The sequence below is a fragment of the Neopelma chrysocephalum genome, unplaced genomic scaffold (assembly GCF_003984885.1).
Source record: "Neopelma chrysocephalum unplaced genomic scaffold, ASM398488v2 Primary Assembly neopelma1_97, whole genome shotgun sequence".
Classification (NCBI taxonomy): domain Eukaryota; kingdom Metazoa; phylum Chordata; class Aves; order Passeriformes; family Pipridae; genus Neopelma; species Neopelma chrysocephalum.
In genome coordinates, this window is record NW_020897760.1 from 4,094,716 (window position 1) to 4,115,294 (window position 20,579).

Sequence of the window (20,579 nt, forward strand, 5' to 3'; positions counted from 1 at the left end):
TCTGTCTTGGGATTGTCTTCCCATTTGGGGAAGTTTAACATATCTGTTCTCAAAAATGTTTCATAATAGGTAATTATGGGTAAATAAAGGGTAATACCACCTGCCTCTTAAGTTATGTAGTTCTTCTCTACCATAGTATCCCTTTACACTTTATCGGAATCTGAAAAGTTATATTTTAAAGTAGTTTTCTGGCTTATAATAACTGACTTCCTGTAAAAAAGCACTGAAATAATTCTTGTGGAGTTAAATCCTGCTACTTCTAGAATTAATTTAAAATAAAATGAGGTAAAAATCCTCCCACTGACTTCAAAGGTTCAGGATCGTATCTGTATTCCCACTTTCATATGTTTCTTTTCTTGTCTTATTTTTGCTTCTGGATCTAAAGCAGTGATCCTTCGTAGCTCAGTCTTATGAAACCTCCCCTTGAACTGACAAGTCAGTTTTGCTTAAGATGCTTACTAGGCAGTGCTTCATCTTGAATTTGGAGCATGTGGAAAATGGTTTAAAATTGAAAGTGGAATTTTCAGATCTCATTATATTCAACTGCACAAACGATAGTAACCCACTACTTTTACCTCTTGCCGACGGTCAGTCCTCAGTGTTATGTTTCTGTGCATATTAATTATTTAATGAAATTCATTTTTTGTATGTAGTAATTCCTTTTGTTTAGTCATTTGTTTTAATTATTCATTCTGTCATGTACACTGATTTTTAATTTGAGCTTTTTATTACAAAGAATGAGATGGGGGAATGAGACCTTCATAGATTCCCTATACAGTGTATTATAGAATAGAAAATGCTAAGAGCTACAGTAGTAGCTGAAAATGACCAATGGCACCAAGTAAAAGCTTGGAGTTTACAAAAAGTAACAGGCAAAAAGTCTTACTTGCAAATCAATCAATCAAATAAAATATATTGAATTTCATTAGTTTCCTTTCTGCCTTTTTAAAGTTAAAATGCTTCAACATTAATAAATGCTTGAACTGAGTAATAACTTTCTAGAGCAGCAAAGCTGAATGTTATTTTATTCATTACTTACTTCATAGAGCCGAAAACATTTTCAGATACCGGAACTTCTAAAACTAAAATAATTATTTTACATCTAGAAAGCATCTAAGCAATTTCACAGATTTCTTTCATCTGCATCTTCCCTTCAGGACTGTGTTATCCTTGTCTTTGTTGTTTGTTATCCTTTCACCTAAGTGATTTATTTTTTTCCCACAACAGCTTGCTTTCTCATACTTTGGGTTTTCATTATTAAAATAATATCTTGAATACGCTGGTTGTGCTTGGCAAGGCCCACACCTTTAAGGCTGTGAGGTATGTTCTTGTAATGAACATTCTTGTAGTTAAGAAGTGTAAAATATTTCAGAAAAGTCAATTTCTCCTTATACATGAACATCAGACTTAAGTCCTCTGTCAAATATCAGAAGTACCTCTTAAATTATGCTGAATCTTAAAGTACTGGGTTCCTTGGATGACTTGCACTGTTGAGGACAGGTTATCATAACCCATCCACGTAGAAATTACAGTAACAAAAGTTTATATTTCCCCCCCCCTTTTTTTTTTTAATTTCTCATCCACTCCTATTCCTATTTTCTCTGGTAAATAGTTGGAAAAAAGGTTCTTTGAAAAAGCAATTGCCAATTCATTATCATTATTAATAAAGTTGCAGTAGTAAGTGGCTTATGTTACTGTAACTGTAGCTAGTTCTGCAAGCTCATCTGCAAATCCATATGAATGTCCAGTCCAGCACAAGCATTTCTAAGGACTTCAACATCTTTATTTAACCCATGGATACATATTGTTTATTGGTTGAGGCTGCTGCTACATCAAATGGTCTGTTACAGCTTTCTCAGCATTTGCAGTAGAGTCTGTAGAAGGAGACACACGGGCATTCTCGTGCACTTCAGTGGACCTCAAAGAGGGTGCAGTTCAAAGTCTGGACTTTGCATCAAAATGGTTGAAATGTTCACACACCCTATTTTGCAGACTTTGGGAAGTAGGAGCTGGCATGCAGACAGATGTCAGCAATGCTGCCTTTGAAAGCTCCATTCTGACTCATTGGTACTCTGCTGGCAACACTGGAGAATCAATTGCTCTTTCTGTAGCCTTTAACAATTTCTCTGTCTGTAGTGCTGGTCTTTTGCCAAAGTAATGCCTGTTATTTGTTTTTTTTTCTAACTTCCTTCTTTCTGCTGCTTATTCTATGTTTCTGTTCTTCAGCTTTTAAACTTAAGATTCTTCATATGCGCAGTATCTGGTAGAAAAGTTTACAGAGTACCCCTTTAACAATAGTGCTACTGCATCTTGAAACTATGAGTGCTTTCTGTTTTAGCCAAGCTAGGAGGCTTGAATGGCCCTCTATCAATGCAGAACGCTTTCCCAGTTTGCATGGGAACAGAACTTTTTTTCCAACTTCTAGCTTTACTTCAGGGTACTTGACACACTTGTAATTTCCATTGTGATATAAACTCTTTAATGTTTGAATACCATAATTATTTGCCACAATGATGTCTCAAATGGAAGAAAAAGTAAAACTGAGAAATATATTGTAAAAGTGACTTGAATACAGATCATTGAAAGGTAGCATTTGCACAAAACAGTTTTGATGTTTTAAATCTTTGTCATGTGTCCTATGAGCTTCCCACCTGATTTTGTCAGACTTCCTGTTTGTACTACAGTAGATAAAAATTTGCTTAGGGTAAATGTCTAAGGATAAATTTAATATCTTTAGATAGAGAAATTAATATGGTTACAGATACTATTTTAGGCTTATATTTAATAAGCATAGCCATATACCTTCAACCCGGGTTGATGGGCTCTGAGCTCTATCTTCCTGCTGTTAATGTTTCTGACAACTGGAGAACTGCCAGGAAAACCACTTGAATCATTGCAAAGCCCAGTTCAGAAGGGCAGGAACTCAGTATCAAACTTCCTCGTACTTATTATAAACACATATGGGGCTGCTAAACTAATTAAGGCATTTCTAGAGTCAGGATGGTTGTGTAAACATTTTTGGTATCTATTTGTGTGAAAATATGTAAGTTTTGTTTGTTTCTTTAATAAGAAAAAACCTCTAAAATCATAATCCTAGGCAAACTGAAATTGAACTAACTTTCACATCCATGTAATGCACTGGATATGAGGATGAAAAGAAGAGATCACTAAAATTCCTCTCAGTATCATTTGTTTTGTGTAGAGATTTCAGTTGTGTCAATAGAGACAGACTTATAAGTATTAGATGACAAGCTTTGATTTGTCCTTTGAAAGATTTTTTTTTTCCTCTTTTACTTTAGATTTGGTGTTAAAAAGAAACCAATTTACATAAATGTCATAAGAGATCCTATAGAACGACTAGTTTCTTATTATTACTTTCTGCGCTTTGGAGATGATTACAGACCAGGGCTACGGAGGCGAAAACAGGGGGATAAAAAGGTAAAGTACGCTTTATTATACATGTTGTACTTACTAAAGTTAGTGTGAAAACAATTTAAAATATGTCCTGATAAAAGCTGAATCGTTCTTTTATCAACCTTGGTGATAATGGTGGATTTGGAAGTTATGTTCTCCACTTCATGTCTATAATGGAGCAGAGCGTGACATTGAGTATGTTCTTTGCATCCTTATAAATTCACTTAATCTTGCAATTTGTTAAAAAAATTAAATAAAATTAAAATATGTTTTAGGTACCCAGAGTTGTAAGTATCAAGTTAAGCTTATCCTCCTATGTAAGAAGGCTACATCCCTTCTTGTTGAAGACTAAGACACATTTTTTCAACAAAAGGTGTAGAACTGCTGATGCTTTGGCTTTGTTGTTTATTTTCTTAGAATTAGCAACCCAATTTATTTTATTTTTTAAAATGCAATGGAATTGCAATGGAATTCTATAAGGAGTCTTTTTGAAAACTATGGAGTATGATACATACCTTTCTATACTTCCTCCGTCTGCCTTAAGTGGCTGTAGGATCAGGTTAGCACATTCAAACATTGAGTACTAATACAGTTTTAGAGTGGCAACATCATGTAGGCTCCAAAATATATTTACTTCAGAAAGAATCTGTACATCCACTGTCATGGTTTTCAGTAAGACATTTGTTGGGGCATGTTGCTTTGGGTTTTTAAATCAGGAAGAAAAGTAGGGTATTAAGTATATGAGTATAGTTTATAAAACTATAGTTAGAACAGTGTGGAATCCTTTGTAAAATGTAGTGAGATTTTGTACTTTATGGGGCCAAATACTTTTTACAATTTCCGTGATGATATTTTCTTAAACTGATGCAATTTTTCTGTAGTGTTGACGATTTAGTGTTGCACTGTGTGAATACCAAGAGACTTTGAAAAATAAGCAAAAATCATACTAAATAGAGCTTAGTCTATAAACACCATAACAACTAATAAATGTGACCGATCATTTTGTGTGCTGCCCCCCATCCAAATAGTGCTTTTTAAATATTGGGAGCAGACCATTCCTCTTTTCAGTTGGTAATTTAGGGTTTAGCGCCATCTTCAGCTACTGCATTTCATTAATTTGGAGGTGCATTTAACAGCACAATTCTAAGGTAACATTGGAGTTACCCAGTACTCATGATGGATCGATGCAGAATTTCTCTAGAGAATTATGCTAGGAAAAACATACCAGTGTCTTGTTTTCCTAGTTAAGCTGCATTTTTATCTGTGATGTGTGACATTTACAAGATATTCTAAACTCAGAGTTCATTGTGAACCCAGGCACCACAATTTATTCCCCGCTTTGACTTAGTATCAATAAATTTATCAGATCATCTCAGAAGCTTCACCAGAAAATAGAAGCAAATGATGTTGTCCTTTTTCTTAACCCCAAATAATTATGCAAACATGTTTCTACATGGTTGTTTTGGACAGAAACTTGTAATTATACAGAAGAAACAGTCTAAAAAGTTGTCTATGTGATCTCTTTTTATTAAATATTTTTTTAATCTATCCTAGATACAGGCCTTATATCTTGATTAGAAATATCATAAGTACTTACTTTATGGTGACACAATAACCATTTAAAAATTGTTTCCAATGCAAATAGAGTTCTTATTGTATCTGTGCTACTGCAGTTGCAACTCTATATTGCTACAGCTGTGTATCCATGTAGAGAGCAATATTGTATGGAATATTCTGTTATGCAGTGAACACCTTCCTTTCAGTTCTTCTCATTGCCAAAACCAAATTAGCCTCTGAAATGATAGTTATTTGTCATAACATTTAAAATATAATAGAACAGTCTTTAAAACACAAAATGCACAGTGTTCTATGTTGTAAAGATCCAACTGTTCCAGTATCACACAATTCCTGATGGCATTTCATACTGTATCTTTAGTGACTTCTTTTATAAGGGAAAACAATTATACCCAACACTTACTGACTATCTGTGCTAGTTTTGTCAAATAGCCTTTGCTAAGGTTGTGTCAAAGGTATATCAATGTGTATCAGGTAAGATCAACTGTTCATTAGTTGTAACGATAAAAGTCTGTCCAAATACTATTTTAATTTAGACAAACAGGTCATCCTAATAATACTGTGAAAACAAGGCTACTTTTTTTTTTTCTTTCACATCATATCTTATGTTTTTCTGTCCCCACTACATTTAGCAACTAGCCAGTTTGAGATGTTTGATATGTATATGAGATTTTAAAGCTCAGCTCAATTTTGTCTCTGTTCCAGACCTTTGATGAATGTGTGGCAGCTGGAGGTTCCGACTGTGCTCCAGAGAAACTTTGGCTTCAAATTCCATTCTTCTGTGGCCACAGCTCTGAATGCTGGTAGGGAGATAGATGTAGCTTGTTAGTCAAGTACATCATTGCTGAAATATTAACTAATGAATTTGAATATGTAGCACAGTTGGGGAAAGTGTGAGGGACTGGACAGAGTAAAGCAGCGGGTACTTTAGTAATGCGTTTTCTTTTGAAGATGCAATTACTGGAACAGTATTGCAGTTTTTTAAACAAGCAATATGTTAGAATACTGTATCAGCAGTGCTATGAGGGAAAACATATGTTTTCAATTTAAAAAATTATTTTTGCAGATTTGGAGTCTTGACTATTTTTTTGTATCGGACTACAGTATCTTTCTTTCCAAATGGAGATATTTTAGTCCAAGCTCCTGAAGTTTCTGGGGAGAATAAAATAATTGAGATCAGGATAAATTTATCTTCTTAAACCTTTATCAGGCATCCAGTAGTCAATGCTACTTAGTACAAACTGAAAAAAAAGCAAATAGTGTCCATCTGTCAATGCAGCGTGTTTTATAACAATGGCACATACTTAAAAAAACTCTTTAGCAACCAAAAAAAAAAAGAATATAGAGTAATGGAACTATTCTGAGTGATATCAAGGGCAGTTATTCATAAAAGGTACTATTCTTTCAAACATAAGCAAAGTAAATGGCCACTTGGGAGCTCCCCTTTCAGTGCCTGTTGGTCAGACCTGTCTACACTGTGGCCAGGTAGAGAAGGAGAGAAAGGAAGAAGATGCAAAAGGGAAAAGTGTGTTCTTATCATATTTCTTATTTCTAATGTGAAAGTGGAGTCCAAGTATTAACATTGAGAAAATGTAAATCCTCCAAAAATTGCATTAGTAGAGGCATTAACCATATACATACATTGGGTATTTTTGTGGAGACTCCTCTACTTATGTAGAATCACATTTTTTGATAAAAACACAGACGAGAGAAACTGGAAAGGGAAATGAAGTTAGGAATGGTTATAACTTGGAATGAGTCTTGCCTTTCCTATACAAATGTCCTGTTGTGAAGTAATCTCTATCTAGGGACCAAGGATTGTTGGCTGCCATCAGAACTTGCTGTAATTGTTCTCTGTCATTTTAGGAATGTGGGAAGCAGATGGGCTTTGGAACAAGCCAAATACAATCTGATTAATGAATACTTCCTAGTGGGAGTTACTGAAGAGCTTGAAGACTTTATCATGTTATTGGAGGCAGCTTTGCCCCGGTTCTTCAGGGGTGCCACAGAACTGTACCGGACAGGTATTTACATAGTTGATATCCATGGATTCCATGGATTTTTCATCCTCTTATTACCTTTTTAATGTGAATTCTTTAGAGTTCGATGAATAGTTTTGAGTCTCTGCCAGTCTTTTGTCTCTCAGCTGGCTGATGCTCCTACAAATGAGATAAACTCCCTTTAAAAGATTCTCAGTAATTTGTTTTTAGGGTAGCCCAAGTATCTTCCTGCCTTACACAAATTGTAAATATTTAAGTTTGGGGTAAAGGCAGTTGTGTAGGTACACTGCATGTAAAAAAATTTACCAGAACACTTTTTAAGGTCTTGCAGTGGCTTCAGTTTTGTAAAGTGGCTGATGTGGCAGATTTCCTTAGAAGCCCTGCTGAAATTAACTGTGCTCAGTGCAGCCTGGTTGGCTGAGCAATAAGGCCCGAGGGATGCAGACCCAAGTACGTGTTTATCTTCGAGGGCTCCTAATAAGACATAACATAGCCAGTAGCTGAGTTTCTAGGAGCTGGCCATGCAACTTGTGATGAAGAAAAGGTCCCTCTTAGCAGAGCTTCTGTCTACAAATAGAGGGGGAAAGGGTCTGATGTATTGAGCCTAGATGTGTAGTATTAACAAGTTTATTACAAAGCAACAGATAGCACTTTCTTAGGGAAAGTCTTGTCATCATTAGTCATCTTTGTCTCAGGAACTCTGTGCAACAGCTGAAATCACATGAAAACAGGATTTTTTTTTTCTCCTTCATGGAAAGCTAAAGAGGGCTTACACCAGTGCAGTGGTTGTTTTGCTTCTTTTTTTTTTTTTTTTTTTTTTTTAAGTCTGAATTGAATATAAACATCCCTGGAGGTGTTTAGAAGATGTGTAGATGTGGCACTCAGGGACATGGTTTAGTGGGATTTGGCAGTGTTAGGTTTGTGGCTGAACTCTGTGACCTTAAACTTCTTTTCCAAACTAAATGTTTCTATGATTCTATGAAAGAAGTTCTTGTTCTGCAATTTCTAAAATTCTTAACATTTGTTACCAGATTAACATCTAAATAATTAATTTTGAAAGACCAGTCTTGCTCCAGGTATATTATGTGGAGTAATCTTGTTCCTTAAATGAATGTTTATTCCTTGGGTTTATTAGAGTAAGGAGGAAGAATTGAAAGAACGGATGTAAAATTCATTAACATTTAGTGAGAGAGACTGCAGTTTTCCAACCCTGCATGTTATGTTGATACATTCTGGATTAAAACCTGTCACTTCTGATGCAGTTTATCAACACACTGAGAGTATAAAACTCTGTAAATAAAAGGACTGTAAACATTTTTTTAAGCACGTGAACTTTAAAGTGAAGTTATTGCTTTCATTTTGCATTTAGGAAAGAAGTCTCATCTTAGGAAAACAACTGAGAAAAAACTTCCCACAAAAGAAACTATTGCCAAGCTACAACAGTCTGAAATCTGGAAAATGGAGAATGAGTTCTATGAATTTGCACTGGAGCAATTTCAGTTTGTCAGAGCACATGCAGTTCGAGAAAAAGATGGAGAATTGTATATTCTGGCTCAAAACTTTTTCTATGAAAAGATTTACCCTAAATCAAACTAAGAACACTATACTGTTAGATTTATGGACCTAAATCTTTGATCACATCATCATCTTAGTCCTCAGCCATGGAAACTAGATTGCTTGTAGACCTCCAAGACATTTCTTTATATGAGAAAAGTGGGCTGTGGATCACCTCCAGGGCTTTGGATATGGCTGTGTTGGTAATCCAGAAGCAAAAGCTTAATTTCTTTTATCTAACTAATACTTTCAGTGGGAGTCAATATCCTTAACCTGAAGAAATCTACACTGTAATTCGGAGCAATTAATACACAGCAGTTCTATTTGAAAGTATAAACACAAAACGCTTCTGTTGATGCTCTTTTTAATTTTCAGAGCAATTTATTTTCATTTATACTTCTGTGAAGAGGAAATCATTTTCCCCAGCTTTCAACATGGAAATTTTGGTTGTATACAGTATGAGCAGTCTTAATAACTGGTTGACATCTGTGCTTTGTTTTTGTGAATCATGTCACATGATATTAATTGGGATGGTTAATCATCTTCTGCTGAGAAATGCTGCTGCTGCTGGAATTGCCCATATTTATATATGTGGTTTTATTAAAAAATTTCAACTACTCATTAGTGTTAAAATGTCATTTCCGCATTAATATTGTAAAAAGTTCAAGAATCAGAGCAGTGGATTTTTTTTTGTTTGTTTTATGTCCACCACCACTGACTGAGGTTGGGAAAACTATAAGGAAATTTGGTATTGTCTGCAGTTCTAGTTGATCCTTACACAGTGGTATAAAAGTCATAAATTCAGTAAGTTTCTCCATGGATTCTTTGTAATAATTGTAAACTGAGGTATTGGTGAATCCATATTATGACTCTATTAGTGAGCTGTGGTATGGCTAGGGTTTTCCTACTACTTCAATACTTTTATCTGTAGAATATTTTTACTGAGGTGCTTTATAACGTGTTTTAAAGCATTGCATTTACAAAAGGAGTAAAATGCTGTAAATACTGCTTATTTTATGTATTTGGACCAAAAGGTTTAAAGTATCTAGTTTAAAGTGGGATTTTGCACCAGTTCTGTTATGTGTGAAGTGAAAAACATCACATCTATTTCCTGGTTGAGTTAACTGCTGGACATTGCTGAAACACACTTCAGTGACCTCTCTGACTTCAATACCAGAATGTTGTCCAGGGATTCTCTTTGCAGAAATGTAGTCTTCATCCTTTTATTAGGGTAAGAGAACAAGAAGAAAAATGTCATGTGTAGTCTGGTTGAGAAAGATGCAGTGAACTTGATTGACATAATTGTATTTATGTAACTGCCTTAGTGACTGTTGTAAATTTGTGAGTTGCCATTATTAACAGTGTGAAACACCTGGTAGATTAAGTAAATTGAAATTTGAGAACAGATGTTTGGGGCCACTGCATTATAGCAAATGGCAGTGGGGAACTGCAAGAATTTGTTTCCTATTGAATTTTCTTAAAGATCTGAGTATTTACACATCTTACACCTGCCTTTTCTTAAAGTGCTTTTCACAGGGTTTGATGGGGGAAAGCACTGAGGAGACAAAGTAAGGAATGGTGGTAAAGGTTTAAATTCCTAAGGGATGGTGCTGAAGGCTTAGTTTAAAATTACAGAGTGGAGTTTCTTTGACCAGCTTGTTCTTGTAATGAAAACAAAGGAAATGGAAAATGGTCTGTGAACTGGATGTCTGCAGCCAAAAGCAACAGCCCAATTACAGAGAGGATAACGAGAGACTATCAAGTACATCTTGCAGTTTCTTTGTTTTCTTAGATTTTTCCCTTCTAATTTTAAAAATAGATCTCTCTTTGTTCTTTCCAATTAATCAGGGAAGTTCCTGCTCGTAGCTTACCATTTATATAGCATGAACCATGCATAAGACTTCCTGTTCTAGTTCTTGTCTGTTGACATCAATAATAATGCCAACGTGTTTGGATATAGGATATGTAGGGTCACACATGAAGACACGTTTCCTAGCTAAAGAAAGGAACTGAGAATCATACACAAAAAGTAGTTAATGGAGATCTAAAAGTTTTCATTTAAAAGCAGTAATTTTTCTTGAAATAGAATGAATATTTATAATCCCAGGAAAGATTTCCACTTGGTGATAGTTCTGTGTTAGATTTTATTTTGACTATCTTGTTTTCCCTCAGAATAATTTGGATCAGTTTACCTTCTTGCGTCTCCTTCAGAATTTTCAGAAGAGACTTCCAAGAGAGCAGAAGAGTTTACTAAGTGAAAATAAAAAATATTCAGCCAAATAATGAAATAGGTATGTAGATAAATGCTTCTGTGTTGACAAGAAAACAATAGGTAAAACTTCTACTGATTTCAGTAGGGTCTACAGAAACCTCTTCTATTCTGTAAGCAATTTTAAAAGTTGTGTTTCTTTTTTTCCATCCAGGATTTAGAATTTCTTAATTATGACTCTTCAATAACAAAAATAATAGAACAATGCAATTTTTTTTTACTTTAAAAAAAGCAATATATTTTTCATAGTTCATGCAAGAGACCACATTTTTTTAATCAGATATCACTTCCTGTTCTTTGCTGTGAACTGACAAGGTTGAGACAAACAACAAGTGTTTTTTAAAAATGCTAGCAACAATTGGAGAGGTATTCATTCTAGATGTACTCTGAAAATGTGATCATGTGTAGAACACAGAAGGAACCAAGACTCTACTTTTTTATCTAGTGCAACCATTAAAGTCAACCGTGAACTTTTTAGAATCCTTTGAATTCAGAACTATCAAACTTGGATTTCCTAAAAGGCGGTTTAGGAAAAAGAGCTTTACAGATTTTTAATAGTCTGCTCTATTCATCTTCTGTTTGGAAATGAAAAGAATCCAAGTTGTTACCATTAAAAATATTTTACAGTATGTAAATATAATTTATCTTATATATTTTCCCTTAATGACTCATAGTGGAAAGCAGCAATAGATGAATTTTTGGTTTTGCAGGTTGTATGATCAGCAAACTACTATGCAGCCTCCTGAACATGAATCTTTAACGGAAGTCGCTGTACTCGGCAGAGGAGCGAGATTGGCTTTTTGCAGGGATAAGTTCGTTTGAAAGGTGCTGAAATGCTCATATATATATATATATATATAGTTGAGAGTAGATTTTGTTACACTGTTCTGTACTTTCTGTACAAAATTACTGCCCAGATTTTGTGCAAAACTGTTGAAATTGTTGCTGTCAGCCCAGTGACACAAGGTCCAGCTGTGCTGGTGACTACATACCCAACAGCATGTCTGGAGCACTTGTGATACACTGGACAATGTTGACAGGAGAGCAACAGTGTTTTTAGCTCCTTCCCATAATAATTCTGCAACCATGCAACAAGAATTTCACTCTTATTTAGTTAGTGCATCTATAAGCAGACTCAAGACTAGGGTGCAAGTTGTCCTCTGTGCACGTTCCTGTTTGCTCTGGGTGGATTTTCAAGCACGCTCTCTATTATTATGCTGATCATGGCTTAATTTTCAAACAGGCACGAAAATTTATAGTTACAGAATACAGGAGACGAAGAACCAACCCATCCTGGTCATTTGATATGCCTTTTCTGGGTATTTAGTTTTTCTGAAGATACCTAGCTTTTGCTTATTGATGGTCTCAAAGCAGTTCTATTTTAAATTGGGGAAAATTCAGTTATTTTCTGTTATACTTCTGTTAAAATTTTCCATTAAGCTTACCTGCTAAAGGTGTATGTGACAGAAAGGTGTGTGGATAATGCTATCTGAACTGTGCTGCTTAAGCAGTCAGTGCAAAAGCCTGATTCAAGTGCACTGCCAATTTAGCTCTTCAAAATTAGAGCATGTTTTATGACTACTAGAGATTAAACTTAAGAAAAGTGTAAGGCTGCTTAGTTGGATGGGTGCTTCCTTTACTGTAAGCCTATGCAACTGTGCAGTATTTATAGAAAGAGCCCTCTTCCTGAGACTTTTCTGGAGCATAATTATAAATGTTCATACACTTATACTGTCTGATACTTACATCGGCAGCTTTCCATAGCTTCTGTAAAAGAGACAGGTTTGTGAGCATTTCTAACGCAGTACTGAATGTAATTTTGAAAAACATGGATTGTGCACCATGATTTTTTTTCTTTTTAAACACATACACAGCTAAATAGTGCCTTTTTTCCTCACAATCCATGTTGAAGATGCTTGCTCCCACTCACCCTCCGTAAACGGATTTGTTTGTGCAATACTATTCCAACTTGAAACCATTTTGTCATGGCTGTTTGAGAAATAATCTCCGTTTTTCCTCACTATGCTGCCAGCTTTCTGTTGTTGAAGTGTTTCAGTTGATTACCTAATGCAAATGCTATAAAATAAAACACCCAGTGGGAAGGGGAAAGAAAAGAAGTCTGGTGTCCTGTCGTAATATTTGCATGTCACATTCACATTGAATGCTTTTTTTCTGGAAGATGTTGTTATGCAGTATTGTGAACTTTGTTGGCAGCTATTGTGATTTTGGAGGGGAGGGGTGAGCTGAAGTGTAGCTTGTCTGTAGTAATTTCATACAGCTATAACCAAATATATTTATAGGCCTTTAGAATTTGCACTGGGCTTTCTAGACAGATATGTAATAAGTTTGCAGAGAGTATACACTGTGCTGAAAGTGTCAATGGAAAATTCCTGATATTAAAGCCATGATTTGTAAAAACAGGAAACTGGCATTAAAACAGTGAATTGATACATGCTTCCCTGCCTGAGGGAACAAATGGCCAGACTGATTGCCTTGTATGGGAAGACCCTCAGTTAGTGCTGTGCTGAGAGTGGTATAAGAACTTGAGTGGACTAGAAATGTTGTTTGCGTTTGTAAGCAAGCACTTAAAACAAGAAAATACAGTGAGCATGGGTACGCTGCTGTTTAGGATTTCTGAGGCCTACTGTAACCAGTGCCCTATAAACATCCCTAGCTGTGTGTGCCACAGAGCTGAACTGTCATCTGACCCAGCCAAGTTTCTTAATGTGGTAGTTCCTAAATATTTAGTTATCAGCCTTGATGATTAAGAACCATCATGGAGTTACTTAGCAACTTCCATTTGATGTTTTTGATGGCTTTTCAATCCCCCTTTCGTTGAAAATAGACTTCTCCTTACTACCATGAGTGGAAGTGATAGATGTAATTGTGCATGGGAAACAAAGTCTCTCTGCTTTTATCAGCCAGGGGGAAGTGAAGGGAAAAAATGCCTATATAAAGGTACAGGACTTCCTAAGGTGCTGTACCTGTCTCTGAAATGATGTAGTAAATAAAATGACAGGCAAAAAAGGTTGCCATACAAGAAAAAGCTTTATTCAAAATGACAGTAGCTCCTCCCTTGAAAGACAGAATGACTGTAGTGTATGTGTTAAATACTTGAACCATTTTGTAACTGATGCTACCATTTGCACAGGTAATTAACCTTGTTGGTTGGAATTCATGGGAGGGGAGCGAGAGAAGGGAAAGGGGGTTTTAGTTCCCACCTAGATTATTATTTTTTTTCAGATCCTGTATTTTCATTTTATTTATTGTTTGCATCTTGCAATTGATTTCAGTATAATATCCTTACTTCTTAATAAAATAAAAGAAGTTGCTAGTGAATGTCAAAGCAATGTCCAGATGTTTTCTTCAAGCACAAGTCCCCTGCTATGACCTCCTCCCTGGCTTCATTACCACATAACACAGATGTGGTAACTTTCAATAAGGGCTAATTTAAAGGACTAATAATATTCTTTATTAAAAAAAAACCTCTACAAAGAACACCTGTGGCCTAAAAATGAAGGCTTTGAGACCTTTCACCTTGTCATAATAACCAACTGCATCCTCATAAAAATGGAAAATACTGTGATAAACATTCTCTGCACGTTTACAAGGCTGATCCTGAATCCACTCTCAGATTTGCTGCACACAGTTATTAACTTATAATTAATATGACTGTCAAAATAATTGCACGGAGAATAATCTTCCTGTTTAAAAAAATCTCAGAACAAAATAGGTTAAAATGGTGATTTATGGACATTGTGGTTATAGTTCAAGTATGTAGGTATTGCATTCCTCTGATGCTTTCAGAAACGGTTTGCTGCCTTGCTGTATATATGCATGTGTTTTTTCAAACATAATTTCGGTATTAATAAGGAAAAGCACTGTTCTATTTTGAAAGAGAAACATACCTAATTTGGTATGATAATTTAAATGCTCTAACTCAACCAGAACTCTGAGTTTGATGCAGCGGTTACTGGAAAATATTATGAACTGTCCCTTTACCAAAAAAAGAAAAAAGCTAGTCTAGAGAATAGCAGTCTTCTGGCCCTAAAACATTATTATTGTCTTGACAAATATTGATTGCCGTTTTTAGCACAGAATAGAATTTGGCATCCTTAATCTCCTTTATTTAGAATTTAATAACTTTTAAAATGTTGCGTGACTTGGAGAATTGGCAAGAGGAAAAGGAATGCTTAACTGCTAGAGACTTGTGCAGTTACAGGCTGGCTTTGTCACAACTGCCTCACAGCAGTGTGTAACAGTGAGTGGATATATGGGCAAATATGTAAAGCAGTCGATGTGGTAGGAAAGGGTGTATTTATGTCTGTGAAGACGGTATGTAAAGAGCACAGAGGAAAGTGCAGGCAGAAATATAAACCACTATAGATTGCTGTAATTGCTTAAATTAACAGCTATGATGGCTATCTCTGGCCTAATTATCTGCTTTGGATCTTCAGTGCCTTCTCTTGACTGAATTAATGAACTCAAAGTTGCAGCCACCAAGAGTGCTGCTATTATAAGCAAGGCCTGTACACTGACAAATGAAATGTCTCCTATTTATAACCCCAGACCAAGTACCTACTTCCAGCACTTTGCTCCTGTACTACTTATAGCTAAGCTATAGATCTGGAAAAGCAAATTACATTGACTGGGAGGCTTGTCTGCTCTGCATTTGAGGTCTTTGCATCTTGAAGATAAAATAATAGTTGCATGATAGAAGTCAAGTCCATAAAGTCTGGGAGAAAGCCTCTTATGCTCAGATTATGTGGAACAAAACTGTACACTTTTTTGCTGTCCATTCAGAATGAATTCACTGGCTCAGGCAGATTCCAACCAGACATCTGTTAATACTAAAGGCTACTTCGGAGAGATGATTGGAAATTTGAGTTTTACTTTTAGCAAAAACATTGTTTTTCCACAAAACTTTTCAACAAGGCTTTGGGTTGGTTTTCTTCTTAAGACAAACAGTGAATTTTCCCTTTAAAAAGAGCAAACCAGGAACACGTCAGTGCCCTCCCCACCCCAGCAAACATTCTTTGTCCATGCCCTTTTATTTTTTTTCCCCCAAGTGTATGGAAAAATGTGTATGAGTGTATGACATCTGTGTTCAGTCTCTCCTTTTTCTCAGCTGGCTCTATGAGATAGCGTACTAGTTTTCGTTCCTTCACAAGCCTTCCAAAGGACAAGTCTTATCTTGCAGGTATTGTTGTAGGACATGAGATCACGCTCCAGTATGGAGTTTATCAAACTCGGTGTTTACTCAGGATCACCTTTGAGAGCCTGGTGGCAATGGAGTCCCTGTCCTGTGTGTCAGAGGCAGCATTCATGTATTGTGCTGAATTAGCTTATGCTTGCCAGTGACAGTACATACAACGGTTTGGATACATTTACCCCATGTAAGGGATATTTAAGGATATTTAACTTGGCCGGGGTGGGGAATTTTTTTTTTAACTCTTTGTGCAGGAAAAGTGTCTGGTAAGATGAGAATCAGACTGCAATCAACAAGTTTTATTAACTAAAGCTTTGCAGTCAGCTCATGTGTATCTTTGGTGTCATACCCCTCCTCCCCAACTCACCCATCCAGGAATGTCCTCTTACATATATGTGTGTGTGTGCGCGTCTACTCATATGGAATCATAGTTCTCATCACTTGATCATACTGAGAAAACAAGGCAAAAAAGATTCAAAGGCAGCTTTGGAAGACAAGTTTGAAAACCCTGTCTATAGTCAGAGGGAGTAAAGCATGCTCAGGCAGATGTGTGAATGCACTTTCAAAACCCAGCTTCTTTGTGTATCTGAAGCAGACTCTCAGCATCTGTTGAGCGGTCCAGTTGGGGCTGTACTTGGTTCAGGTACCTTGGAAACAAATTTAATAGAGCTTTCTGCAATGAAAGATCCTGATACTAAAGCTTATTGCTCTTATGACAACAGTGTTTCCCAAGTTAATCTTGTGCTTTGTGACTCCGAGTGGAGGGAGAAACCCTGGTATTTTCATGGTTTATCAAAGATGTTCATGGTTTATGATAGATGTTCATCGATGGTAGTTCAAGTTCATTTTATCATTTTATGTTCAACTTATATGTGCTGATTTAAACCCTTTCTTGTCCTTTCTCATATGCATAAAAAAGATGTGGTCAAAATCCAAAAGAATGCAGCTCTGTAGCTGCATTGGTAGACTGTCCCCCATGCCAATCTGTTTGTTTATCCAAATTCAAATAATGATTGATAACTGGAAATCTTACTGTCTAGTTCCAAAGATACTGCAGAAAACTAGGAAATGGGGACCTGGGTATCACAGCCATACAGGATATTCTGAAGTTTCTTAGAGTATGTGATAGTCCATAGCTAAAAGCAATGCAAACTAATTGTTGTGATATTTATTTGACAGTATTTGTCAATTTGTCAAATATGGAGCCTGAATTTAGGTATTTTTGTTAATATGTAATTGCGTAATAAATTGTTCGTGGGTTGGGTTTTTTTTCAGGTTGAGCAAATATCAATAACTTTCTAGGAAAGCAGAATGTTTAGTTTTGGTGCCAAGGTATTAAATCAGTCAACATTTTGGCATCTGAGCTTATAATTGTTGACTTTATTCTTTTAAAACCACCGAGAAAATTGTTTTCTATTGTTTCATTTCTTCTTATGAAAATATGTTTATACATTTCTAACAATTTTTTTTAAAATCCTTTTCATATTTTCTTCTGTAATCACATCTGCAAGAAAAATGTGAGTTAGGAACATTAATCATTTGGGAGCCTTGTGTCTAAGTCTTTGAAGACAAAGTGCTGCTTCTGCTGACTGTAGAGTTTTTAGCTCAGGGTGGTTTCCTCTTTCCATATAAATCAAAAAAAACCCCATACTGCTGTTCTTCCCAAATACGGTGGGGGCAGAGGGAACCCTCCAGGAATAAATATTTGGTTTTCATGTGATGTTGCTGCCACAAAAAACAGGCCAGGAACAGATTTTTGAGAAACAAGGTTTAATCAATATAAATTTAAAACAAAACCAAATTTCCCCCCTGCCTAAAGCTGAGACAAATCATCCTCACCCACATCACTTCAAAATTGATAGGATTCTGCTCTCTGAATGTGCCTTCAGATAGGAGTGTTTCTTAGGCTACTGCAGATTCTTTTCTAGGCTTCAACTGCTGATGCATCAGATCTCTATAAATGCATCAAATAATGAGATTTATTAGCAGTATTTGTTCATGTCTCGAATTTCTGTGAAGAATATTTAGTTGATGGGCAGAACTGGCTGCTGGGTGAAGACTTGCCTATTTAAAGGCAGGAGAAAGGTTAGTTGTGGAATATTAGTGTCTGGTTTTAGGAATGATGATTTTCCAGTCTCTCAAATGACACAGAGTATAACTGAGAAGTTTAAGTAACTTCCCCACAGTTATTCATCAGAGACAGATGTTTCACCCTGCACGTGCAAAGCAAGTAGACAAACGTAGATGCCAGAGGAGAATTGCTGCATCTTGCTCGTCTCACCTTTCTACTCATCTCTGGGCACCTGTTGTCATCATCATCTATCCAGTAGAGAAAAGTCTCTCCATCAGGTAAGAGCTTTCTTTTCCTCTTTGGGAGCAGTATAGATGCTTGTTCTTTGTAGATCAATTAGAGAAAGAGCTATGTTAGTATTATTACACATAAATATTTTTATTGGCACATAAACCAATAGTGCTGCAGATCAAAAGGAAGCCTGTGTTGGTAAGCAGTATTGGCATGTGGCTGCCATAATACCTGACTATTACTGGATAGTATTGAATAAAGTTCCCTTATCCTTTCCGATGTTTTTGTTAGAAAGTCTGGTACTGTTGTCCTGTGTCAGAAGTAAGGCTCTGAAACACTGGTGGGATTTATCTGTCCTGAGAAACTGCATCTTCTGATCTGTGCTGCTGCCTGTCTGCGGGCCCACACCTCACCCAGCTACAGCGTGGGCTGGCTGGTGCTTCAGCAGGGTTACCCTGTGCCCAGGAGGGAGTGGCTCACTGGATTCCCATTTCTGCCAGTGAGAATGCTGCTGCCAGCTGTCAGCTACTGCAGACAGGAACGGTTTTGAGAAACAAGGCCTTGACCTGGTGGGGTCTGCCTGCTGAGATATTTTGATACTGATCCATGCTGAGATAACAGCAAGATTGGGCTTTTCATTGCATTCCTAAGCCAAGAGTATGGTGCCTACAAATATAGCAGGGGTGTTGGTATAGGTGAATTGCCTACAGCTATGCAAGAATATTGTGGAGGAGCCAGGAATTCAACTGAGACCTCCTGAGCCCTGCACAGGCTCCTCCTACGTCTCTTCGCTAATCTGCTTCCCATATGACTTTCTACCTTGGCATGACTAACGTTCCCCACTAATGTATACTACCTTCTACCATTTTAATATAATAAAATAATAATTTATGTCTTAATACAGAATTTAATTTTTGTACTTGCCTGTCATGTTTCAGGCACTGGAAGGGGTCAAAGAACAGGTGTTGGTATGAGGGGAGCTCTGTATTTGCAGCACTGGTCATGAGTTATGTGTCCCTCAAACTTGCTGGTTTTGTCCATATCAGGGAACAAGATATTGTTATCTGGGACTCCAGAATGAATCCTAGCCCCTGAAGTGGGAAATAAAGCAACATACAACAACTTTCTGAAAGTTGGAACTAACTTCTTTGACTCATTTGGAAAAGAGTTGGAACAGGAACAGCTGTCTGTGCTGGCAGCGTTAGGGGATTACAGTGCAGCAATTGTGCCTGCTTTTCTCCCTCAAAGTCTGATTCTTGCTTCTGAGGTTTTATGTGATTGGAGAAGAGAAATGCCACAATTACCTTCTTTGTTTGTCCACTATATTAAACACTTTAAAAAACAAGGAGAAAAAGATCAGAGAAAGTGATCCTTTTGGACATCTGTAACTATTGGGAATAGTGATGTTTCAGAGTCCTGTCTAGTGAATGCTGCAGATAGCCTTGTGGTGATGTATGCAGCTGGTAGGAAGAATTGGGGAGACACAGAAAGCATTGTATTAGAACCTGTGCACTTGTGTTCCCAGACCAACATCCCTCTTGCTCAAACTCTATTATATTTAACAGGGTAAAAAAAAGTTATTTTACTTCATTTTGAAAAATAAAGCAAGCATCTTCCTCTGCCCTTAAGGACTGGTGATCCAAAATGAAAGCATGAGGATATTGGACTGAGATCATGCCAAAAAAACTTCATTTTTTGCAATACATTCAGGCCTGTGTATAACTAAAACTAAGAGAACCTGTGCCCTTGCCATGCACTAATGCTGTCTAAAGGAGTATTCCTTTCCCCTACTCTCCAAACAAATACTATTGGACCATAAATACATGCCTGTGCAAGCTGAGGGCTGTAACATCACATCTGCTTTAGAGAGCAATGCTCCCAGGGCTTTCCATACCCACAGGACCACTGCATGCTTTTTTGGGACTCTGGGCAAGTAACAGATTTAAACTCTGACCGAACATTGCTGCAAAGGCCATTGTACTGTTCTCCCCATCTCTGACCACCCACTTTGTGCTTTGGGTTTTGTAGGGGAGACCTGCTCTCACGACCTCTGAACACTGTCCCATCTCCAGCAGGGCTGGGGGCAGGCAACCTTCACAGGGCAATAACTGCTTTAAAATTACCACATCTCTTTGCACTTGCTGCAATTATTTAGAAACCCCCTTGTCAAATGACCTACGTTAAGCCAAAGAGCATATTGCTAGGGGTGTGCTAACAGCACCAGTGCACTAAACCACAACTGACAGCCTGACCCAA

The 20,579-nt window shown here is 36.8% G+C and overlaps 1 protein-coding gene across 1 annotated transcript in view; it reads left to right on the forward strand.

The window, feature by feature from the left end:
- The window catches only part of HS2ST1 (heparan sulfate 2-O-sulfotransferase 1), a 74,284-nt gene extending 64,640 nt beyond the window's left edge, over positions 1-9,644 (forward strand). The window contains exons 4-7 of the mRNA XM_027694323.1: positions 3,300-3,438; positions 5,695-5,792; positions 6,856-7,013; positions 8,359-9,644. Of these exons, the coding sequence (XP_027550124.1) occupies positions 3,300-3,438; positions 5,695-5,792; positions 6,856-7,013; positions 8,359-8,585 (622 nt within the window). The 3' untranslated portion in view covers positions 8,586-9,644. The remainder of the gene's footprint in view (positions 1-3,299; positions 3,439-5,694; positions 5,793-6,855; positions 7,014-8,358) is intronic.
- The last annotated feature ends 10,935 nt before the right edge of the window (positions 9,645-20,579 follow it).